Source organism: Physella acuta, unplaced genomic scaffold, assembly GCF_028476545.2.
Source record: "Physella acuta isolate Inbredline_101_S28 unplaced genomic scaffold, ASM2847654v3 ptg001394l, whole genome shotgun sequence".
NCBI lineage: Eukaryota > Metazoa > Mollusca > Gastropoda > Physidae > Physella > Physella acuta.
The window spans coordinates 47,416-63,510 of NW_026732909.1; the positions used below are offsets into that span (position 1 = coordinate 47,416).

A 16,095-nucleotide genomic window follows, 5' to 3' on the forward strand; every position below is an offset into this window, starting at 1 on the left:
TATGAATCAGCAGCTGAAACAATAAATAGCTTGTCATTAAAGACAAATATGCAAATAATTGAAATATATTAGCTTAATAAGCATCATTATAAATACTAGTTAATAATAGGCTTATGTAGCTACAATAATAATATTATTAGATGTATTATTAGGGTAGAACTAGAACTTAATTTTAAAATGTTATATATATATATATATATATATATATATATATATATATATATATATATATATATATATATATACATATATATACATATATATACATACATACAATATAGGAATATTATAATTATATTGTTTTAAAAAATGTACGAAGCATAATATTTTTTACGAGCCGACCCACTGCGTATCATACGCCGCTATTTAGTTGTTTTTTTTTCTACTTTTCAGTAATTTATAATTTGTGAATTCGACAGTACCAATGCTGCCACTGAAAATATTTGCTTAAAAACACTAAACCCCCCTCCCCCCCCCCCACGTGAAAGCAGCCTCCTCTTAGTTACCTCCTCTAAGTTTAAAATAGTTTCAAACTAAATTATCTGCCCCTAATAGCCGTCACCAAACCCGTCTCTATGATTGTAAAATGTAAACAGCGTGACCACAGCTCACCAGACAATGTGGGGGTGGGGTGGTAGTGATAGTGATAGAGAGAAAGAGAAAGAGAGGGGACTGCAAGGAGGCGCTTGCAGCTTGTTTTCTAACGGCTCCCAGAAGAGAATTATATATTTAGATTTTGTAACTCTCGGTTCATTTTTAAAGATTTTATTAAAATTCTCGGAAATTTCACACTTTTCTCAAAAGAGTATTTATAAATCAATAGAATGTTCAGGCAAAGAAGTATGTGATATACTAGTACTTTGCCTAAAATGATGTACACAATGACAATGCCTATCCGTTCTCTATCATCAGATAATAATTATATGTAATTATTTGAGCTATTGAAAATGAGCAAATGGTTCAGGGGTTAGTTTTTACTTACGTTGTTTTACTTACACATATAGGCTATCTGTCTTGGAAAAAGTTTCAAAACAAATGAAAAATATAGTGTGGTCGTCGAATTTTCGCAATTAAAAAAAGTGGGTGATAAATAACAGAAACGAAAAATGAGTTTAAAAAAATTATATTAACTATACACTTTACATGTACAAACATTTCAAATCACATTATATTTTTAATGTGGGTTTAAAAATTAAACATCAAAATTATGTCCCTTTACCGTCGGAACAGTTTTACCTACTTTTTTGGTTTGGTGTCCTGGAATGTAAAAAAAAAAAAGGTTGAAAATTTTAAATAATTTTCATACTACAAACAGAAGGAGTGGTAAGTAGATCTAGTAATAAACAATTTTGTAATTGTGCCTGATTGAAATGAAAAACTCACGAGCTTACGTGAAAATTAGATAAGCATAGTTCTGGCATCACGAATTTACAGTTTAGTTTATATAACTAAAATACAAAGATTAGGTTCCACAGTAGGCCTAATTCAAAAATATTTTACCTTAATTTTAAAATTAAATATCAAAACGCAATAAATTTAACATTTTAAAACTTTTATTTGGACATTTGTGTTTTAAATATGACGTTTAATACATGGATTGTGCAAATAATAAGCAATTTTAAGCATACTCCAAGACCGAGTTTCTTCCAGGCATATCTTCGAATGAAATGTATATAGAAAATATATACTTTTAACAGTGTTCGCCCCCGAAGAAAGTCTACCGCCTCCCCCCCCCCCCCGAACGAAATGAAATTTGTATAGAAAATTGTTAACCCCCCCCCCCCCCCGAACGAAATGAAATTTAAATAATTTATATAGAAAATATATACTTTTAACAGTGTCCCCCCCCCCCCGAAAAAAAGTCTACCGCCCATCCCCCCCGAAAATTTCAAGTGCCCCCCCCCCCCCGGAGAAAAAAGTCTGGAAGAGACACTGCTCCTAGACTTTAATTTTAATTGAACCTTCTTAATATTTAAAATATTGTTAAAATAATTAACCATGCCACAAACCATGTTGCTCAATTTGCACACCAACAGCAATTTCGTAAATATTATTTTTTACTAACTGAAACTGCTGCTGCTAACCGAAATTTTTAACTCACGTGTTAATCTACTAATTATTATTGTTGTAATTCAATGTAATGGAATAATCTATAGCCTCTTCAGATGAGCAACTTTAACTCACTGACACCCCAGAAACAGAAACCTAAGATTTAAATCGAGCTTGTGCTCACCTACCATCAATAATTCTAGATTGATACTACTTAAACTAGGTTATTTAATAATAGCCAACACATTATCTTTAATGTTTTAAAGTTTAAAATTGAAAGTACAATCCTACCAGTTGTTATGGCTAATTATAAAAGTATTTTAAAGTATTACCTAGAATCTACTATTAATTATTATGTACATCGTACACTGTGTGACTAACTTAATTAAGCAGAGTTCTTAGGGGTCGTCCATAAATGGAGGGGGTCCGTAATTTTGTGACGGTGGGGGGGGGGGGGGGGGGGGAATTCAGATTGTGCGACGTCACACTTTTGCATTATAAAAAAGCAATGTTAGAAAACGAATTTTAGACGTTATTTCGCCTTTTAGAAAACGGTTTTAATAAATCGTAATAGGAGTTGGTTAAAATACTCTACTTTGACAGATTTCAGACAAGAGCTTGGAAAAATATCGATGTTTTTAAAAAAAAAGTTCAACTGCAATTTTGAGGGGGTTGTAGGCTGAGGTGTGACGTCAGTTTAGGGGGGAGGGGTCTGGCTTAATGTGACGACGTGTGACGGTGGGGAGGGGGAGGTAAAAATCGTCAAAAATGCGTGACGTTATTTATGGATGACCCCTTATTTAATAAAATCACAAACATTTAAATTACAGTAACCACTGTGTGAAAATGTGCGAAAAATATTTGAAGTGTCATTTTACATTGCAAGCGCTGGTGCGTGCTGATGTGTGTGCGCGCGTGTGTACGAATGTTTTTGTGATATCTACATATATTATGCAAAAAACAATGAACTAAGTTCGGTTATTAAACATATGTTGAACACACATAAGCCTATACCTAAAATGTCTATAAGATGTTATTTACACGGACTCCTGTGTATAGTTTTTCCGTAATATATAAGATTACACTGTCATGGTATGGAAATTTTACATTAAAAAAGTATTTACGATTTCCTTGTTAGTGTGAAAATCGGCCTATATAATTTGTCTTAACATAATTAGTCAATCAGTTCTCGCAATACAGCGTGAATGTAAAAATCAACCTACACATCTGACTGTGAACCAGAAGTTGTGATAACTGGTTGTTGTGTGGTAGGAGGTTCACAGCACTCCCCGGGTATGGGGCAAACTGGCACACTAAATTTATAACCAAACCGGTTTACATCCATCACGTTGATATAAAATTTGGTTGACAAACTGCCTGAGCTGCTGACGACTATTGCACTTCCAATCTACATGGTGAGAAAAAAATTCATAATGACAGCAACTCTAGCCTAGGAATTTATGACAAAAATATGTATATAGAATAATCATGTCACTACCTGTATAAAGGCTAATAACTTTTGGCAGATCTATGATAAAATGCAAACAATTTCCAACTGAGTTAAGAAAAAAAGTAGAACAATTAGAAATATTAAGTGAGGCCATCAAGCACGTTGAAACGACTCTAGGACAGTATGTAGGCACTACTGTCGATCACTACCCCTACTCACTTCGCGTTCATTACCACCCATCATACCCTTTCACCAATAACCATCTTTCATATGGAACCCGCGTGAAGCATAGGGACACAACCACACCATCGTTCTCGGTTTTAGGCGATTTCTCCAAGTTGGGCCCACGTCATTTCGACTGCTTCTGCTTCACCGACAATTGATGTTTCTATGCGGTTCGGATGTTCCAAGTCCCTATTCCGGTGTTCGTCAGAAAATCTGTCAGCACGCTAGGTTCACGAAGGCTTTCACTGCCCCGCGTCATAAGCTCTACTAGAAATGACTCTTCCTTCCCAAGCTCTCGTTTTTTATTGTGTTGTGCGTTATCTGTAGCAAATACCACCGTCAATTGTATAGTGTATTTGGTTTTGGAGGACATATAAAAGCAAAAGGTACGTTCCATTGTACCATTGTAATGTCAGTAGACTACACTAGCAAAGAAGTGGATTCTTAACTGCGAATGAGATGAAACTTCTTACACTCTTTCTTCAGAGATTGCGCTTGATGTTTGTTAAGTTTATCTAAGTACTCAGCACTTCTAATGTGACAACCGCGTTTATCGAACAGGAAAGTAAATTTTCCTCGTTTAAAAATAGTCTTAAACAAGTGACCATCCAAACAATCGGCGCTTTAAAGAAACAATACGGTCATTAAAGTCTCGATGTTATTATTTTTTGTGTTGTTCACCCGAATGTACAGCAAATCTATTTTAAGTTCCAAAGTACTGGATACACAAGGTAAATAGTGTTGACACATAAATTGATAATAATGCAAATATGCAGTTACAATTTAGTTTTCTATTTTCTAAACATTATAGTTGGAATGAAATAAATAACTCAAAAAAAATAAAAATAAACTCCAAATCATGTAAAAACTTACTTCTAGAAAACTTTCAGTTTCAGGTAAGAAAATGCTATAAGAGTACTGTTTTTCCAATTTATCAATTGTTACTGATTTGATTTCCGTGTAAATAATTTCTTCCCTAGAATTTGCTTGATTTCTGAATGAGTCGCAAAATTGATAATTAGTCCGCGAAGCACATCCAGTTCTCATCAAAGTATCAACGCCCTGTATAAAAAATAATAAAGCCAGCAGATATTATTTTCTTTTAAATATTTAAAGGCAAAAAGTTTATCATTTATTTCAAAATAAAAATTCTTGACACTTTTTGAAGTTTGTTAAACCGTCACGTAAATGGAATAATAATCAGTCAGTATATTTTCAGAACATGTTGAATACATGCACGAAGTTAATTCTATGACAAGTGCATACCTATTTGGAAAAGTGATCTATATTTAAAAAAAAAATCAACTTATCTCTGTAATAATTTTCTGAGTTTCGTAAACTTTTTATACTAATAATACTTTAACTCCTCTGTAATATGCTATAAACCTTTTTTTTTAAAAATACAGACCTTATTTTAGGATCCCCTTAATTTTTTTCATAGAAACTCAATAGGTGTTAAATTATAGCTGCACGAGGCTCATGAAATACCTTTACAAACATATCAGAAATGAATGATTTGACTAACCTGAATAATACCCAGAACACTCTTTAATGTATTTATTAAACTGTGCTTCAAATATGACGTCGCGTTAAGCCAGTCTGATGGTAGCCTTGATAAAAAAAAACACGTAGTATTGATGTGTTTGAATGAGAAATGAATTTCAATGTTACAAATGGCTAGGTGTAGTAAATGTTTCTGGCATCTGTGTAAAAAACCACAGATAAGATATGTTTTATAAAACTAAATATATATTAAGCCAGTGGTTCCCAAACTTTTTCGAGTGGCGACCCCCTTTTATAAAAAATAAGTGACCCGCGACCCCAATAGAATTAAAAAGCCGAACTTAGTATGGAAATTAATAGCACTTCAATAAGATTTTCTAGTAGACTTTCAATATGAACTACTCTTGATAACTGTTTTAATACCATGAGTAAGATTGCATGCTATTTACTAAACATTCGCGTTTAATTATTTTGTTAACTCCAACCTATGCCGTTATCAACGTTCAATTTATTTCTTAATTTTGTTTTTAATCGGAGAATAATGTTGAAAATCTATTCTCGAAAAGTCAATCAATTTCACGTTTGGGTATGAATGGTGAATACTACACAAAAATTGTGTGTGCAGTTTTTCATTTTACGCGAAATCATTCTGCAAATCAAAGAATTCATCTTGTAATTCACCGGGCAACATCAAGGGAAGAAGAGAATGGGTAATGCATGAATGCAGATTCTTCTTTTTTTTCAGCTAAGTGAAATAGCGCTGCAGTTCGTTTTCAAGAGATTCAAGAAATCGCTTCTTTCAAAATTTTAATTATCTCACAATCAGATTCATCTACCACACTTCAGAGTTTCTCAAATTTACAAATTTCTAAGATTTATTTTCTTCGCCGATTTAGCAGCTTTGATAAAATGCCCCGATATTATCATGGAAAGTGATAATATTCGTTCATTTTCCCTGAAGCTTCAGGTTAAGCTTATGTTGAATACATCTGCTAGGTATGATACTCTCTCCAACCATTCTATGTCGTTTTAAATTTTAAGTATACCAAAAGGTTTTGTTTCCTTTGTACCTCCAAGAACAAATTGATTTCAGATTTCAATTCAAAAACACGATTCACATCAATTCGTTTGACAGCCAGCGTACTGTAGTGTAGAAAAGCAGAACCTCGTGATCTATATTAATGTTTTGGCTCAGTTATTTGAAGGCTCCGGATATAATATAATTTACGAGCAGTGTTTGGTGAGCTACATCTTTTCTGTTTTCTGAAAGCCCGATTTTGACCTAAACATAGATGGCGCACCATCCATACAAACCCCCATAGCCGTTTTAACCCATTTTAATAATCCAGTTTCAAAAATTGTCATTTATTTTCTCCACGCTATCTTCACAAAATAGCAACTCTTCTTTGCTATCAACTGAATGAATATAGACAAAGACTAGCAACTGCGAACAAGAACTCACGTCTGTTGATTTAATATCTTAAAAGGCAAACAATAAACAAAGCTTGACTTTAATAAAAATGTTTTATTTAACATTTACGGAAATGTCTGCTATAAGCCGCTGGATAGTATTATCAGGTAGAGATATTTGTTGCATCTTTACTGCACTGGAATTCCCAAGAATTAACTTCACCATCTTCAACATGCAGCGTTTGATGAGATTTTCCTCCTATTGTGTTGTTTTTTTCTTGGCATTTTCTATCGCGACTTCATTTGATGCTTGCACTAATGCTGTGCTTTCTTGGTGAAAACTTCCTGTTCGATCAAGTCTCTGACGTTTGCAACTAGCTTCATGCCGACGAAAGAACTCCAGATCTTTTTTAGTGTGTTCCGAATGACTCGTCTCAAATGACAATTTAGTTTTGAAGATTTCATAAACCCCTGACTGAGAACAACTTTGTACAGTACGCATTGCTTCTTCTCTATTCCATTTCCAGTGATGTTAGTAAAGCCGAATTTTAGATATTCTTCCAAATATGTATGTTTTGTTTCTCATTACTAAGGTTTAGTATACCAGTTGTCGACCCCCTAGAAAGCCCTTCGCGACCCCCAGTTTGGGAACCCGTGTATTAAGCTGTAATAAATAAAAATCTATGTACAAGTACGATCTTAACATGAAAAAATAAACCGGGAGTGATGTCCCCTAAAATTTCTCGAATATTCTAATATAATACTACGGGGGATGGCAACTCGGGACATAGACAATATTTTAAATCCATTATTAATTACTTAAACTTTTTATAATGGAATATAATCTCGTAAAAAAAAAAGAATTGCACACCAAGTGAATGTACATAATAGTGCGGGATATTATTAGTACTTAAAACATTCACATGCGGTTTTTTAGAAAACGGAAATACTCAAGTTACTCAAGTACTCAAGTTATAGGCTTTTGAAAAATTCAAAGTAGAAAAAGTTCCACTTCTGGTTATCGGAAATCGCTCAAAAGTTGAAACGGATCTACGATTTTGATATAATACTTATATATAAAATTTCATCAACTTAGCTGTAACGGTACTCAAGTTATCGTGTTTACACACACACACACACACACACAGACACTCATACACACAAACATACGGACTCAGGGACCCCTAAAACGTCGAGATTTGCAACAATCTTGGGTTTTTTTTTTGCACGATTACAAGACTTTCTCTATACTTCGTATATACAAGAAAGTAAAAATCCAAATATTGTCATCTGTACTCTTTAGTAAAGTTATTGACTTAGAAGAGACAAGAATTACTATGAAATAAAGAAAGAATAATGTATAAGTTGTCATGATTTAAAGAGTGTAAGCAGGACAGAGTCAACGCACCCGATGCCAAAATAATCATACTATAAAATTGATCCTAAAAGATTAACATATAATGTATGAAATGTAGGAATAATCGAGTTTTAGCAGTATACAACAGCATTCGTTAACTAACTTTGCAATGAAATATATTCAGTATGAATAAACCTGCTGATAGAAGAGCTGTCAAACAGAGCTCAAAGAAATAAATAAAAAGCGTACTCAAAATTATGAAAAATATACCTTTGATTTAAAAGTAAAGTTAAGGAAATGAATACAAATGTAAACCTGGGTATAATAAAATTGAACAAACATATAGGCCCTACGAAATATAATTTAGAGTTAAAGTATAAGGATGTAAAATACATTACAAGCAACTAAAGGAAAAATTAAAAACATAATTGTTTTAGAAGAGTGTTTCATAAAGGCTGCAAAATATTTTTCACAGCAGTAAATTTAATATCATTCCTACTCATAAGTTGGTCTTTGTCTATAGTGTAAGACATCCGTACCTAGCGGATAATTTAGTTTGCCTCTTTTAACCTATGGAGCATTAAATTACAATTCAGTATAGCTCACCCAGGGAAGTAACTTTTATTTATCATTTAACGAATTCTCCTGCAAACATTAATTAAAAATCTTACATAGAACTTATTGATGTCAACCACCTAGATGGAACGTACTTAACAAGCGTACTATTGTTTTGCACACTTGTTAAATACGAAGTAAAACTAGTCCAGTCAGTAGATGATTCTTCGTGATCAATTACAATTGAGCCAGTGGTTAAGATTCCAAAAGAACTAAGAAATTTACTGAAAAGAAAAAAAATCATTTAAGAAACACACAATTCAATAGTTATATGAATAATAATATAATAAATTTACTACAATAATGGCACAAAAATACGATGGACTGAATCAGGACAATAATACATTTAGGTACTTTTTGAGACAACGGTTAGTTTTTAAACCAGGTGGAAGAGGCACTTCATCGCAAGGTGTGGAATTCAAATTGTTAAAACAATCTCAAAATGTACTTATTGGATCATAAAGATCATCACGACTTCACTCAGACATATCAGACAAATACAACCAAATATGGACAAAATACAGACATATTCCCCAACAAATGACAAGAGTGACGATAGCAAAGATGAGTTTTATAACAGAAAAGATAATATCCTTTTCATAGACAATTTCTAAGTGAACATAATGAAACTACCCATCTCCAAAAATATTTAAATATTACAAGCATTAAAACGGGAACATCAAAGAAAACTAGGAAAACAAGTTAAAATATATATTTACTACAAGATGCTAAAGTGTTTTCTAAAAAGGTCCAGCACGAAGATTGGATCTTTCTAGATACAATGCAAGAACTGTTTGTTTTGAATACTAAAGACTGAACAATAACTCCTAACAAAGCTAGAGTTTTCGCCCTAGACTAGATTATTTACTCACTTGTCTTTTCCTATACCAGATGTTATTATATAATTAAAGCTTTCGAGGTTAGTAAGATTACTGGTATTCATGGCTTCCAATAGATCACCAAAGTCAGATTTTGACATCAATGGGACAATATATTTTGCTTTCTTTCGCAGACTCAGTGCAGACAATAAATCGTTCATCTGTTAAAGAAATGTAGGTAGTTTAAAAATATAATTAATACTATCATCTTATTGTACAAACAATAGAAATAAAAGTTTGCTTATTATTATTTTATTATTATACTTATATTATCATTTATTCAGACATTACAACAGAATGCCAACATTTACATATAGTTGATGTTCATTTAGATCTTAACACCCATTTTTGCCAATCATTTACCCAATTAAAGGTCTATTGTTTTAAATAACGGAAATACATTTTGGGCTTAGCCCTTAAATGCATACAGATACAGATCTGCAACATCCTAGTTATCTTCCCATAAAATATTAGCCTAAACATGTTTGATTCTGTGCATCGCGTTTTTTGACTGCTACAATGTTAACCTACAGCTTGCGCATGTCTAAGCGAACAAGATTTGTTTTACCGCCAAGCCGATCTCAAATGTGTGCATGGTCACAGTGTTTTCTATCTCAACATTTTTGTTTGGCGTTTCAAAGTTCATCAAAGTCGAATAAACTTGTTTTGGAATTTAAAAAAAAAAATATATTTCTGACTACTTAAGTTGTAATATAATATGGACCCTAGATCTCCAGGACCAGTGTGGACCCTGGATCTCCTGGACCAGTGTGTACCATGAATCTCCTGGACCAGTGTGGACACTAAGTCTCGTGGCATAATGCAATGACGGTGCAAATACACATCATGCTCAAACAGTATGCGACAAGTGCAATGTATATCTTTGTTGTAATAAGAACAATAACTGTTTTAAAAACTATCATCTCACTTCATAACGTTGTAAACATGCAACAATTAATAATTTAATTAAAGTTCATTTAAAATTAAAAAATGACCTTTTTCTACATTGTATTCTGCATATACACAACAAAAAAATTGCTGGTTTTTTTTTTCCAACAATTTAAAAAAAATCATGCATTTAAGGGTAAAACCTACCTTATAGAAAGGGGTTTAAAATGTATTTAAAGATAAATTAAACGAGCTAAATGTAACATACAATCTACCTTCTTCAAATTTTGTTATTGAACACTTATAACATGTATTGAGTATTTATAAATTTTGTCTTGTGAAATACGTTTAGCATTATGTTTTGTGTCTTTATTCATATACATTTTTTTCCTGTTTTTCAACAAAATAGCAAATAGCATATTTTAAAGAGAAATTTTGACGCTTGAATTAATAAATAAGCTTTTTGCCACCACTGACTTAAAACTAATTTTTGTCTTCATTACCACCTGTATTCACATTTTCTTTTTTATAGTGCATAACCTGACGAGTAATCGTTATGTAATGTGAGACTGTGGTTGATATTATTTCATGTTGTTTTCATTTTGTTGTATTTTTCTGCTATTGTGGACTAATTTTTAAAAAACAGCAAACCTAATTACAATAAGTCTACCAAAAACAAAAGTAGATTTTTTAAATTTCATAGAAGTCCCAACCCTATTTATTCACATAGTGTACACTAATATTAGCTTAATGGGCTGCCTAAGAAGAGAATAACCGGTTTGTCCAGTATTAATGGTATGTCAATTTTTAATATCAGTACATGTTTTACAATGATTACCAGTAGTATTTTAGTACCTACTGCGATAGAATTATAATCCGCAGTGTATTGGATACAAATGCTTTGATCCATTTGATTCTTAAGTTCATCAAAAGCTGCCTTCCAAAAGCTGTCACTACCAGCATAGATGATGATGACATATCCAGACTTCACTTGTTTCAGAAATTCAACTATTGCCTTCAGATCATAAACAAATGATGGGCTCAACCTCAGTAAAGTATTTTGCTTTGTTAGACTTTGATCTACGAAAATATAAAATACAGGTATGAACAATCGCATTCAAAGCATTAAAGATTAACATATATGATATCCCACACTAAACCAGCGGTACAATTCTCACCCAGAGCATTAGCTGTAGGACTAACAAGAGTAATCTTCAGATCACTAGCAATGTTGCCAGCTCTTGTAGCATCCTCATTAGTGTAAGGACCCACAAATGCCACCAGATTGCTTGCAGGTAAGTTTTGTATAAATATGTCACACTGGGCATAGCTCAAGATGTGTTTTAATGTCTGAAATTCAATAACAGACATATATATATATATATATATATATATATATATATATATATATATATATATATATATATATACATATATACATATATATATATATATATATATATATATATATATATATATATATATATATATATATATATATATATATATATATATATATATATATATATATATAAATATATATATATATATATATATATATATATATATATATATATATAATAGTAGTTTTACAAAGCGGGGAAGTTAGGGGGTTGCGGTCCGCACCAGATGACACCATTTAGGTTTAAAGCAACTTTTTATCCTGTCAAAATGATAAGACAAATGATCTCAGGACAAACTTAGGATACTTTAAAAATTATTCATCCTAAAAAAACAACAACACCGACAAGGTTAGTTTTATGGAAACAACAAGAAAAGTCAATATTAAGAAGAAGAAGAGTTTAAGAATAATATTAATAATATTAATTATTATTAGTAGTATGCCTGAAGTCACAGTCGCTTTATTAAATGTCATGCTTGGTTGTGTGGCATAGTACGGTAGGCCCCAAATGCTTAGGTTTACATGTTAACGGTTAAAGGTTACAAGTTAAAGGGTCTTACACCCCGGTAATATTAGAATGCAGTATAATGTTACAACTGGTGATAATAACTGTCCAATGGTAATAATAGAACTACAACTTGAACGATCTATCAATTGAAAAACAGAGAAATACCAACACAGAAATAATTTTAATGTAACAACGTGTTATTAAACTTAGTAAATAAGTGGAATTAGAATTCTTCTGTCTGAAAGGAACCCGACATAAATAAGCTACGAGATAAAGCAATGGATTTTCAATTGTAGCATACAATATCAATGGTTCTCAATTTGGATGAAATATTTGTTAATGATTTCATTCAATGTCATTACAATAAAATTCTATCTTAGGACTTGACCTAGACAACTTGGAATCTTACACAAACAAGAAAAAAAATCCCTGTGACGCAACGGGCTTTGCAGCTAGCTATATATAAAAGGAATCATAAACACAAATTTATGAATTTTTATTTGTAAAAATAAATAAATAAATATTAAAAAAAAAATAATGGTAACGTCAGTATAATAACTAGAGCATTATGGTTCCACCTTTTCTATTTATAACAGCCATTCTGATAACAATTAGTATTAGATAATTAGTGAACGGTTGGAGCGGTAATTGATAAATTATGATATAAGAATTGTATCATTTCCGGTCATTTTAGGAATCTACCTACCATCTCTGGTCTCATACAGTTGTCAAACGCCACAGCACCAACACTGATACGGTTGGTATCAATAATCTGGGCACTATATCTATCAATAGCCCAGAAAAAAGCCTGTAAAAATAATTTATGAAAATTTAAAGACATATGACTTAAAATGATGATGAATTCGTAAAAAAACTTGAATAGTCCTATTAGTTAAATTTCTAGATAAATAATTTTGAGAAATGTTTATTTCTGTAAAACTGTTGATATTGTTAGAAGTGTTATCGAACAGTGTATAAATAAGTACATCTAATCTTTCGTTAAACGCAGGAATAATAAAAATATAATAAATAACTTTTTAAAAAGAACGTTACTGAAAAACAAAGTTCTTTAAACAAATAACTAATTGAATACCATTGCTCTGAATACAAAATGATACGTGTTTGCTTCCAATTTGGTCAAGTCTACACTAACAACATTGAAAGTATGGTTAACAGAGCTGTTTAAGGTACACGCAAAGCAGACTTTGACTGGTAATTGTGAGAGATTAATGAATTGAAGCAAAGAAATGGAGAATTGTTACCCAAAGAGTTAAAGAAGAAGGTGTGGACAGCGTGATGTTAATGGAAGCAGTGTTAAAAGTGTAATTGTGTGGCTGGGGTTGAAACTCCAGCACTGAGAAATGTGAAGGGGGAGAGAGAGATCCACACATGCACATTCTCCCATGTGTGTTGTGAGAGTTGGTAAAGAGAGAACAGTCTTTAGCGAGGGTCACACCTGAGCTCTGTAATACGCATAACATAGCGAAGTTTGGATTTGGTCATCGCTATCGAAGAAAGATTCGACTGAAGGATTAAAAAAAAAATTTAGCTGTGGCAAGACCATCATAAGAAATGCCTCCACCAAGGAACTTGCAGAATGTCGAGTAAATAATGAGTTAGGGCTTTGGATTTCCGGCCTGTCTGTCTGTCCGTCGGTCTGTTTGTCCGTCCATTCATCCGTCCTTCTGTCTGTCAATATATCTGTCTGTCTGACCAGCTGTCTGTTTAAATAAACTTTTACAAAATTAAGTTTACATTAACTTAAAAATGCAAAAATAATAAATAAAAAGTCTTTGAGCTAACGTAATGTAGGCGTAGATGATTTTTGAAACGTTTTCAAGGAAAGTACTATAAAGGCAAATGAAACATTTATTATCGATGATAGTCATATATGCTAATTCGGCATGCTACGTTAAAGTGGATGAATAATGATCTATTAAATATGCGACACACTGAAATAGACCAGGACACACCAAAAACTAAAGCTTTTAAAAAGTAGTGATTATAATATAGTTAAATGTTTTTTTTTCCAAACAGCCTAACACTAGAAGTGTAATAGTTAAACAAAATGCCAATAAAACATGGCTTAGAAATGTGATGTGTATAGCCAAATACGATGTAGTCTAGAAGATAATTAGAAACTAAAGTCTTGAATTTCGCTGTCTGAGTTCGTAGGACGTCTCTCTGTTCAAATCTGCCGCAGAGGCCACACAAAAGCATAGTATCACAAATGTACATTAGTTCTATGGACCAGAAGTTCTTCCCCTTTAATGTTATACAACAAAATCTCACCAGAACGTTAAGTATTCCAGCACTAGAGATCTGATCAGAACATAGCTGAGTGCCATCCCCTTTGTTGTGTACATCAAAAAGACCACCAACAATAAAGAACTGGTTAGGGTTAGAATACGATGGTTGTTTGGTTGCTGCCCCATTAAAATAACATTCTGATGTTGTAAATGTAGTTGGGCATGCCTGACCCATCTCACGTGTCAGGCACATGAAAGCCAGGCATAACGTCAGCAGAAGCCGCATCTGGAACCAAATACAGTTTATTTTTAAGTCAGGACAGATTTCTTAACACACGCATACTTTTAGAATAAAATCAAGACTTACTTGTTGGATCAGTATAATCTTTTGCCAGCTAGAATGAAGACAAAACTGAAAACACACAGCCTTACAGCCTTACGGCTAACATGTAATAAATGTGTCCCATATTGACAGACTGGTTTGGAAAGTCGGATATTTTTAGATCTTTGAAAGGCCACGCCATCCGTGAACTGATTCTTTTATATTTGGGTTTTGTGCAGCTAGACACAGTATTATACATCTTCGTAACTGTAAGGGCGGGAGTATATGGAAGGATTGAAGGAATGAAGAGAAGCGGTCAGAGGCGTAGCTTAGGGAAGGTATTTGGGGCGCCGACACAAATGGGGCACCAATTAGAGAGCTCGACTGCTAACCCGTAAATCTCGTGTTCGAATCATGGTTTAAGCCTGTAGAACGTCCCTGAGTCCATCCAGCTCTAATGGATATCTAACTCACGTTGGTGAAAGTAAAGATAGCTAACCACACTATGTCGAAACAGGTGAACTCTACTTCCCTTGTCCCATTGACCGTCAAGTTTCGAAAGGGAACTTTTACTTTAGTTACTTGGCTTTACGGATTTGTACATAACTTATGTGACGGCAAAATAAAAAGTATTAAGGGATAGTAACTTCTAATTTTGCCTTGGCGTATAATTTGTATTTATTTACACCGATCCAATATTTCAACTAGATGTTTTACTTTAATAAAACAATATTTTATTGGCTGTATACAAATGAAAAAAATAATTGTATGGAGTTCTCGTTCGTCCTAATTAAAATTTATGTTTTAAATTTGTAAAACTTGATTACTACTAACTAAATGAAAAATACATTTTAAATAATTTGAGTTATTAAAACTTTTAATATGTTAAAAGCGCTAAAATTGTTTTTGCAACCATTGCGCTAAAAACAAGACTGCTGCTTAATTGAATCTGTTGTTATTATTGTCTATTAGCATACACGAGTACACTTTCAGACTATAAAATACGAGCCGACCCGCGGCATAACATACGCCGCTATTTAGTTGTTTTATTTTCTACTTTTCAGTTATTCATAATTTGGGAATTCGACAGTACCAATGCTGCCACTGAAAATACTTGCTTTAAAACACTAAACCCCCCCCCCCCTTTCCCCTAACCCCGACCCTACACCCCCCCCCCCCGTGAAAGCAGCCTCCTCTTAGTTATTTCTTAGTTACCTCTAAGTTTAAAATCGAACTAAA

General features: G+C 32.9%; 1 protein-coding gene across 1 annotated transcript; it reads right to left on the minus strand.

Annotated features, from left to right (window-relative positions):
- Positions 1-297: 297 nt before the first annotated feature.
- Positions 298-14,988, minus strand: LOC131927295 (metabotropic glutamate receptor-like). The gene is made up of 11 exons (XM_059283077.1): positions 14,902-14,988; positions 14,578-14,820; positions 12,992-13,093; positions 11,554-11,725; positions 11,235-11,455; positions 9,482-9,648; positions 8,666-8,833; positions 5,250-5,334; positions 4,598-4,786; positions 3,273-3,457; positions 298-1,257 (listed from the first exon to the last, which is right to left on the minus strand). Exons 2-11 carry the CDS (start codon positions 14,818-14,820, stop codon positions 1,233-1,235), a joined length of 1,557 nt encoding a protein of 518 aa, XP_059139060.1. The 5' UTR covers positions 14,902-14,988; the 3' UTR covers positions 298-1,232.
- Between the last annotated feature and the right edge of the window lie 1,107 nt (positions 14,989-16,095).